General features: G+C 39.1%; 1 protein-coding gene across 1 annotated transcript; it reads right to left on the reverse strand.

Annotated features, from left to right (window-relative positions):
* Positions 1 to 634: 634 nt before the first annotated feature.
* LOC133910608 (uncharacterized) lies at positions 635 to 8,330 on the reverse strand. The gene is made up of 10 exons (XM_062352947.1): positions 8,276 to 8,330; positions 7,853 to 7,983; positions 6,297 to 6,382; positions 5,783 to 5,877; positions 4,807 to 5,691; positions 4,089 to 4,206; positions 3,019 to 3,246; positions 2,774 to 2,892; positions 2,243 to 2,374; positions 635 to 929 (listed from the first exon to the last, which is right to left on the reverse strand). The coding sequence occupies exons 1-9, from the start codon at positions 8,328 to 8,330 to the stop codon at positions 2,286 to 2,288; spliced, it is 1,806 nt and encodes a 601-aa protein (XP_062208931.1). The 3' UTR covers positions 635 to 929; positions 2,243 to 2,285.
* Positions 8,331 to 10,707: the final 2,377 nt, after the last annotated feature.

Below are 10,707 nucleotides of genomic sequence, written 5' to 3' on the forward strand. Positions count from 1 at the left end.
TATACAACCTCGGGATTGATGAACTTGAACCCTTGTGTTCCTTGCCTAAACCCATAAATAATGTCAACTTGGTCCTTTCCCCAAGACCAATAGTTGAAGAAGATTGTCCTGAGACACTTTCGTCAAAGCTGAATCAGAACTCCACAGAAAGTGCTTGGTCTTTGAACATTCTTTATGCCATCAAGCCTGTCCCGCACAAGAGAGGTCGTAACGACGAGCATGAGAGTTATCCTGAAAAATCCTGAAACTCCTTAGCCACCTGAACAGCCTCCGGATGAAACAAATAACTGTGCCAACTTACGGGATAGTTGTGACCATCTTTAGCCATTAATCTGTCCTAAGTTCAAAAGAATGGTCATCGATGCTTTTTGTTTACCATAAATATTGCAAAACTCGCATGTTCTTGGCACAAGCTCTACAGCTATGTAGCAAGCACACCAGGTTCAGGAAGAGCATGCGAGTAGAGTAACCTCTCGTTACCAAAGGATTAAGTAAATGCAGCGTAGAGTACTTGCACTACATAATCATGGAATGGAAGCCATGAATAGAAATAAGAAAAGAAAAACAAACGCAATTCACAGCACATCAGATCATTATCAGTGGTAGTTCACAACTTGTGATCATGACTTGCACATTTTACACCACGAGATAAGGGATGCCCTGCGATCCTCCAATTTGCAGGATTCAATCATAACAGATCAAATATGCAAAAATGGCAAACAATGGATACATCCCAGGACCAGTTAGTTGCAGATTGCAAGAATTTGTTAGACTGACGGCTTATAGGCTTTACAGGAGTTAGTTTCAGCATCCGAACTAAAAACAAGTATCAGAATCAGATGGATACAGAAAATGCTATCTACAGCATATGCAGATGCGACTGCTAGGTGTAATGGAGTGCTCCCTCGACCATATCTGGATTTGGCTGCCTGCACAAAATGATTTTAATCAAATGAGATGGAACGAGAGATGCTTCAGAACTTTCTCAAGATTAGCACAATTAAAGTTAGCAGTAACAAAATTTATTGTTATTCTTCTCCAGCCTTTGATCAATGCAATATTTGAATCAGACTTTCAGAACACAACTAGGTATCTGTACCGAGTGAATCGTAGCACTACAACAACATAACTGAGGTTAAAGGGGTGCAGGGATTCGTACCAAATATAGGTATCAAAGTGAAGTGATATACTCTGTTACCATTTCACAAGTTCATGATATCAATAAACTTACATTAGCGAAATTAGAAAAAAATAAAGCAGGAGCAATAGCTTTTTAAATCCTAATATGAACCTTTTACACCCACTTTGGGTTAAGGGATGCACCAGATGCAAAACCCTCGCTAGGTTATGTCAAGCTATTCCTTTTCATAGGGAATCAAATCAATTTGAAAAAAAAAAATCGAAAGAGCATAATCATAGTTATAACTAATGTTTTCCTTTTCATTAAAGCATCAGACAGTTCATCGATGCAGTCCAAAATAGCTTGACATACTCAGTAGACTACAACTACAACAATTGTCCCAGTTAAACCCTAAGAGTATCCAAGCCAATTAGGCAAAAAGAAAAATGAGTGGACCGACAATGAATGCAACTTTTACGAAATAATAATGTGGCAACTAGAATAAAAATAAGAGTGAACTGCAACTCCTAACAATTGTTAGAGCCTCAAATAAAATATGAAAAATTTCATTAATAATCTTCTTATATGATGGTCTAATTTATAAAATTATTTTCAGCCTTACAAAGTAAATCACTTTTTCACCATATAACCTAGGACTGGAAATAGTTTTAAAAATTAATCCATTATATAAGAAGAATATTAGTGAATTTTTCTAGATTTTTGAGATTTTATTTGAGGCCCTGACAATTATTAGGAGTTATAAAAAATATTTTTAAAGAATTTCACTTAACAGACTTTTTGGTTGAATCCAATTAAAATGGCTTACATATAGATTACGGAACACGTACAAAAAAGTTTTATGATTTTTGAAGAAACATATGATCATTTTTTGGGTGAATCCAATTAAAGTCTGGTCTTGTGTGAATTTGGTACACAATCCTTGTAGTTTTGTGTTACTAGTCACAATATTTGTAGTTTTATGTTACAAACGACACAATACTTGTAGTTTTGTGCAATTCACTCTAAAAGTAAAGGTTGCAAAAATTCAACAGCAAAAAACGTGTGAAAGCAGCATCAACCAAATCTTTCCCATGCACCATAATTTACAGTTTGGTCATATACCTTTTCACCGTTGTATACTATCATGCACAGGGAAACCAAAAGGTCATGCAATGGTTGAACCAAATCGGCGACGACCGCGCTTTCCCTTCGATCTCACAAAAATCCCCCATAAGTAGCACTCACCATCTATCCCTGTTACCATGGTAGAAATTAGAACCTCACTGAAAGTGCATGGCCACATTTTATTTCAGGAATCAGAAATTCAGAATATTGGGATGTATTAGTTTGCACTTTGCAGACTTGCAATACAAGTTAGTTGAGGAAGATCAATCATCTGTAATGAGAAAAATCCCCCATAAGTAGCACTCACCATCTATCCCTGTTACCATGGTAGAAATTAGAACCTCACTGAAAGTGCATGGCCCCATTTTATTTCAAGAATCAGAAATTCAGAATATTGGGATGTATTAGTTTGCACTTTGCAGACTTGCAATACAAGTTAGTTGAGGAAGATCAATCATCTGTAATGAGAACACGGTACATGTGGTTTCTTTTCTTGTAGGATAGAGAATAGAGGGTAGAACCACTTACATTGAGAATCAGGTGGAAGCACTTCCGAGGAATATATCAACAACTTTATGTCATCAATATATGCCCTCAAAACATAATTGCTGGAGGCTTCCAAGAGATGAGAGTGTTTCTTTTCATGCCTAACAGCAAAGGAAGGAATATAATAACATAGATTGTATGAAAGCGCAGTTACTGACATAGTAAAAATATGTTTTAGCACATAGCCATGTGAAAAATTCTGGTACCAAAACCAACAGAAACCCTACCCGTCATGTTCATTAGGAAAGAAGAACAAGCCAATGTCTTCATGAACTGGACGATTAGTCTCAAAAGACTTTGGCCAGTCACTCATTCGAGGTAACAACTCAAACTGTAGATTATCGGGCATCACCTTGACAATATCATAAACTTTGGATGACACTTTCGATGGGAACTGAGCTTTAAATTTGCCAAGATTATGCTTTGCTCCAGCATCAAAGACAAGAAAGGATCCCCTAAAGAGCAAAGGAGTGTTAAAGCATTCCAGTCCAGGAATGTAACAGTATAAAAAATTCTACGGTGAAGTTAATAATACAGCATTCATTACATCAGAAATACAGATAACATTAAATACATGAAATCTACAAAATCAAAGATGAGAAGCATTTGTCTTTTATGAAAAACAAAGATAGCAGTAACCTATCGTAATCAACTTAGCATAATACTGTGCCAAGATAGATATTCTTGCATAGATGAGGGCGTTATGCGAAGGGAGTGCATGGTCAGCTGAGGAAATTGTGAGGAATTGAAAGAAACAGTAATTTACAGAGTTTTGTAGTGAATTTAGGGAAAAGCTACTTGCAGCCAAATTTCCACCATGTTAAATCACACTAGGCTAACATCTCCGCAATAGATTGTTGCTGTGTGCATCTACAAATGTAGAGGTCGGGGTATTTTATTCTATAGTCAAAAAATAAATCTCCAAGACAAAATCTGTTTTTGACATATTTTGGATTATTTCTCAACTATTGCATTGAGTGATTTGGTGACTTCTGAAAATTTTGCCCAGCTAACTTCTGGCCAAGTGGCCAATATTGAATTTTGAATGGGGTAACTCCAACCCATAACAGATGCAGGGCTGCAGGCCGTTGGAGCAAGAACCATGAAAACAGAAGCTGCAGGCTCCACATTTACCCATACCTATTCGTGTAAAACAGTTGGAAACTGGTGGCAACTATATTCATATCATTAAGCAATCATATCTAGTTAAATGATTACTGCAAGTTGAAAAGATCTATAATAAAGGTATATATTGTTGAGATGAAGTTATAGCAAACTACGATAGCGTATAACTCACGTCCAACAAATTGCAGGTGGTGGGCGTCTTGAATACTCCGCACTTGAATTGATGGTGATTAGCACGTCAGTATTGTGGTTCAGACTCTTCATTTCAGATTTGCATCCAGTATCATCGTCTATTAGTACATTGAAAATGAACCATAAAGGCCACTTGATTAGTGCACTTAAGTCCTTCAATTGCATGAGAAGTAAAATCTAGATATGGAACAGAAGTATATATATGTGTGTGTGTGCGCGCGTGCGCGCCTGGGCTTAACTCTAGTTACTGTTACGCTGCCCACAATCACAATCCAAAAAATATTAGAGTTACAATCCACGAGACAGTGAGTTACAACTAGATGTAAATAAAAAAAAATTTAGTTGCAATTGTGTTATAGATGAACATAACTCCTAACGAATTCCTTGTCTAATGATGTAAAACATAAGGAACACGATTATAATCGTAATACAATCTAAAACATAATTCATTAACCTCTCATGTTGCAATTTTGTACTTCTAGACTCGTGGTTGTAATTGCTCTACGTAGCAAATTGTAACTGACAGTTTTTTGAGTTGTAACCAAAGGTGACACAACAGTATATATATATATGGAAACTTGGCCCATGCCAACTATAAACAGTTCACCATTCTATTTTCCAAGGAATTTTTTTTAACATTTTGAGAAGCTCCATATTAAACAATCAAGAAAAAATGTCTTTCTGTAGGCAGCACATACCTGGAGCACATAATGTCCCCTTTTCCCTAGGCTCATCCTGAATCTGGGAGTCAATTTTTCCTTCATCTGCATTCACTATCTTATTGTCTCTAGTTTTGTCATCAATCTGAGAGTCAACTTTTCCTGTAACTGCCCCACATCTATGAATTATAGGCATTGAACTACTAGGTCTTGCTTTCCGTTTCATGTTTATATCCTCAATTTTTGCCTGATCATGACTTGCAGCAGAAGATCGTTTCAGGGCATGCACTTGCGTGTCACCACTACTGGGGGGCATGCACTTCATATTGGACGACTGTTTAGCATTTGGAGGGGATGCAGGACAAACCTGACTTTGCCGCATAGCAAAATGTGACATGCCCTCAATATTTGCCTGATCATCAAGTCTTGCAGCAGCACATCGTTTCAGGGCTTGCACTTGCATGCCACTCCTACTGGGGGATATGCACTTTTTATTGGACGACTGTTTCACATTTGGAGGAGATGCAGGCCGAACCTGACTTTTCCGCATAGCAAAACCTGACCCATCCTCGGTCTTGGCCTGATCATGACTTGCAGCAGCACATTGTTTCAGGGCCTGCACTTGGGTGTCACTCCTACTGGGGGATACGCACTTCATACTGGACAACTGTTTCACATTTTGAGGAGATGCAGGACAAACCTGCCGCATGCCAAATTTTGACCTACCATATTGTGGCCTCTCTCTACTCAATAGTGCCACTTCTTCACAAGAAATAAATTTCACTTTAGCACTCCCAAATCCCTTTGAAGTTTTGGGACTAATTTGATGCACTACATTACTGTGACTGATGTCCAACTTTGGAGTTTCCATTTCCTTTGTCAGACCACAACCATGCAATGGTCTTTGGAGCTCAGTTTGCCCACCTTCACCATGATAGCAGAAGAACTTAGAGTAGAGTTTATTAATGATTCCAAAGATGAGATAGGTGATCAAGAACAGTGACAAAATTGTTACCATGGCTGGGTTTTAGGCCCCCGTTAGCATTTGTTTGGCATTCATCACAATACCATTCATGTGGAATCGCAAATGTAACCACCTGCATGCAATAACTTGAAGTGGAAAAACAGAAAAACTTTCAGACAGCTAAACAAAAGTTTCCCCATTCAAGAATGAAGTTCCACTAATTTACATCATCATTTCAAATATAATGGATTTGTTTCCACAGAGAATTATTTGAAGTAAATAATGCACTGTAGAACAGCTAGGAAAGTTTCAAGCTCAATTTACATAGTCTTTGCATCAGTTGTCTATTACAAAAGCCATACTGGTTTCCAATCAGATACTATCTACTACTCTTACTGGTTGCTTCTCTCCAAACATAAGACATAAAATATGTCAAACAATAAATTGGCACAAATATACACATATTTTGAGCATATGACCAGATGTATATTCAAATTTTACTAGTGCTTAGGATGTGTAGCATAAAGGGAAAAAACCAGACAAGGTGGAAAAAATAAAGGAGTACCAATGCTGATACGCATCGCATCGAGTGCAGTTTGCAATAAGCTGAGGCTTGCTACCACTACCACATATCTCACACACCACTTCGCCCTGCAGCGCAAACAAAAATATCATGTAGTCAAATACATAGAATTTTGCATTCACCTAATTCTTTCATCACAGCACAAATACATAACCTAGGAGAGAAATCAGTATAAAACAGGCTTTGTGAAATAAAATAAGAAAAGGTACACTTCACCATTTGAGAAATTAAATCCATTGAACAGGTAGGACATATCATACACTAAACCTACTTTAATTAAGATGCACTGAACTGGATGCATATAAACGAAGCTATAAAATAACAGCCGGACGTCCTGCCTTTCCTAAACAAAGTATGTAACTGAACTCACATGTCCACACAAGTTATGGATTATCTATATGCTAGAGAACACTTTTAGTGTAAATGGACACTAAATCATTTATCAAAAATAAATGTGTTTTATAGGTTTCATAAGTCAACGTGCAGAGAATGTGTTGATGAAAGTACATGAATAACTGGTCATGGTAACTAATCTGCTAAGTAACATATATAGGGGAAAAATGGGGTACTCTTAATTATCATTATCCTCCCTTTGGTCTATATGAAAGAAACAATTCACTAATAGAACCTTATCAGAGGGAAATCAAATTGATTGCACGTCTATGATTAAGCTCTGAGTCTCTGCCAACTCTGCTGTAAAAAATGTTACTCAAAAGTTTCCTTATAAAAAACGCGAGCTTGCTAATAAACTGAAGTCCTCTTGCAATTACTGGCCATTAATGGATGGTAATATTCAATAATACAAAACCTAAGCACTGATTTACTGAACAAGTGAACATAAGCAAGCCCACCTAAAATTAGACACCTGATTGAGTATATGTTTCTCGAACAAGAACGCCAACTTGAACCAATAACAAAGAAGCAGGTAAGATTAATTTGAAGGCCGCTTCCAGGTATCGGCCATTAACAGGACGAGACAATAAGCTATACAAAATGTAAACAAGACCACAATCAAGATAAATCACCAGCAATCTCATCGAAAAGGAGGAGGAATTCGGAAGGAAAATAAAAGAATAAAGGAAGCAAACCAACTCGTCATCAAGAAAGCGTGGAGGACGCGGAAAGTTAGTGGTTTTTGAGACTTTTGACACCCAAATTGCTCAAACCGATTCCAAGAAGGCGAGTTCAATTTCGTATCAGCACAGATTCAGCAAGCAAGAAAGCAAAAGATGCGATCTTTGAAACTGGGGGTGATCACAACAGGGCCAAGATGCGCAACGCGACCAACCGAAATGCTCGAAGCGACTCCAAGAAGGCGAAATCCAATTGGTATCACTAGCAATTTCCCACCAGGATCGCAAAAGATGCAACCTCTTGACACCCAGGACTCAAAAAGCGGGAGAGTTCTTCCAGAAGGAAAAAAACGCAAGATAGGGGTAGTGACGAACTCGCACCAAGGCCAAAAGGGCGATCACAATGCGAGCAAGAAATGCAGTTCAACCATGCTGGGGAAGGAAAAAGAGAGAGCCATTCCTCACCATTGCGCAGGCGCACCACCCTGGTGGAGCTCCAAGACTAGACGGGATGCCGATGTCGGGGGAGGAGACCGATGGCTGATAGGGCAGGAAGAAGAGCCGAGGAGGCGAGGAGAGCTGGGGTTTTGTTCCTCCTGCGATCAGAGCAAGAGAAGCGAGTCAAATTATTTTCCATCCAACAATTAGTATCGTGGAAGTTCCAAAAATACCCCTGGATTGAGATGCATTCCCGCATGCAGCATTCTCACATATGCGACAGAATTCCGTTAGTGACATAAACTTGTCATTTTTACAGGATTTATACACGAATTTCTCTTTCTTTTATCTCGTACATATAAGGCTTCAAAAATTAATCTTGATCAGTCGTCACCGTTAACATCTCTACCGAGTCCTAACTCTTCTATCACCATAGCCTCTACCACCTACTGCAAGTGTCACCACCGCTAACATCCCTATCCAGTCCTAACTCTCCTATCACCATGGTCTCTACCACCCAATGCAAATGTGTCGTTGGGGGTGACTAGTTCGTAATTGCCAACTATACCTTGCAGTCGTTGTCACATTCCCGTTATGGAAAATTAGCTAACCGCATCTTTTGCTCTCCCCCGAATTCCCCTTCTGTAAACAGAAAAAAATTGGAAAGTTTCAAATCGAAAAAAAATTCCAAATCAAGTCAAAAAAAGGTTTCAAAAGAAAAAAAAAATCTAAAACAAAAGTTTAAAGATAAGAAATTATAAGAAGTTTCAAATCGAAGGAAAAGTTCTAAATCAGTAAGGAGGAGTTTCAAATACAAAGAGTTTAAAAATCAACTAAAAAATAAAAAACAAGACATAAAACTAGGGTTTTACCCTTATGGTGGCGGCAGTCTCCTCCCCCCAACGTGTGTGATAGCCACACGTCGTCTACCCCCTCGATGTGTGGGGCGGTGGCTCGAGCTCTGCCTTCTCTTCCTACGAGTAGACTTGTGATACAAGTCCTATCTCATCCTTTAATGACCTAATGGTTGCGCTCCTCCTTTGCGGTGGCGGATAGGGCGGCGAAGCGAGGTGGGCTCCGATGAGAGGAGAGCTCTAGAAGGGAGAAAGGCTCTAGCGTGCAAGGGATGCTTGGGCGATGAGATCTCGTCCCGAGCAGAAGATGAGGAAATTAGTGAATAAAGTGAGATGACAAATATTGAGGAGAAGGGGGATGGAAAGTGGACCAGGTGCGATGGGATTCTTTACATTGGGTAAAAAGAGGGTCCAGATCGATGGGCAACTAGCTAAACAGAGGGCGCCCATATTTGGACGTCGTTGCCCAATCTCCCTTTTACAATTAAGTGTGTCAGTGAACCCTAACCCTAACTCCGCTACCTACCACTGGAGAAGAAACCCCATGAAAGAGGCAGCTTTGTCCAACCTAGGCTCAGACACCGTTGCCCAACCTCACTTGTTGGCACTAAGCTGATTCATCGTATACCCTATCCGGGCCCCCTAGTCATCTAGGTTAAAGTGAAGCTATCCCTTTTTTCATGTAGATTTGAATTCCCTTTTCTCTTGTATTATCATCACACATCTCGGTCAAGGAAAATCCATGGATCTAGGGTGACTAATAGACAACTCAAGCTTGTTATAATCCTAGATCTCAACCTTGTGAAAGGAGTGGAAAGGTTCACCTAGAACCTCACCAATGTTGCGATTGCGTGGAAAGACAATGCTCGGTTCTTACTTATAGCCTCCTCGATTAAAAAACATCTAGCTCCGACCCTGCCTACCTTAGCCAGACCGGGACTAATTCAACGTTGATTACAATTGCTCGTGGCTCAACTTCAGTTCGTCTCAAGCTGCTGGAGAAACATCATACAGTTGCAATATACCAAAATGAATGCGGTGGCAGTGGGCATTACAGAATTCTTTTAAGGACATTTTGCTCAAGGCATTAAAGATTTAGATTTCATGGTGAAGGCATTAAAAAGATTCAGATTTCACCACGGTACCACCACAATTGTCAATCCATTGAAAGAGGACAGCAACACAGGTAGGGACGGAGCCAGAAAAAAATCACCGGAGAGGTCAAATAAGAAGAGCTGAATATTAAGGATGTCAAATAGAGAGAAAAAATATTTTGCATGAAAAAATCTAGTAATATATAAAAGAAATCATTAACCATAGGAGGTGCCAGAGCTCCCATAGCCCCTCACTCGCTCCGTCCCTGAACACAAGCAGTAGTGGCAGCTGGCCTGAATGGAAGGAAAGGGTGAAGAACTGGGTAGGAAGGCTGTGCAAAGCTCATGAACGACGGATTCTTTGCATGTGACAATACTGTTTACAGATTTTTACCAGCAGTTTTTCTCATGATAGAGAGCTTTCCGAAGCTTGGCAAAGTGTTTGCTCCTCCAGTCCCCGTACAGCTTTCGCCTGCTCAAACTGGGGAGAAAAGGAAACACCCTTTCCCTGGCAAAGGCTTTGATGGACACGATTGGGTCCGGCCGGGATGCTGCTCTGCTCACATGACTGATGCCCAGCTACTACCATCAGCGGTGACTGACCTTACGTAGCAACCATACTTTTTAGGAGATTGTAGCGATTAAACATATTTGCCATATTAACTATGTTATCAGTAATCATCAAAATCATACATTCATATATACATACATATATGTATATGTATACATATACGTATATGTATACATATACATATATACATATACGTATATGTATACATATACATATACGTATATGTATACATATACATATATACATATACATATACGTATATGTATACATATACATATATGTATGTATATATGAATGTATGATTTTGATGATTACTGATAACATAGTTAATATGGCAAATATGTTTATTAAGCTAGGACGAAG

The sequence above is a fragment of the Phragmites australis genome, chromosome 3 (genome assembly GCF_958298935.1).
Source record: "Phragmites australis chromosome 3, lpPhrAust1.1, whole genome shotgun sequence".
Lineage (NCBI taxonomy): Eukaryota > Viridiplantae > Streptophyta > Magnoliopsida > Poales > Poaceae > Phragmites > Phragmites australis.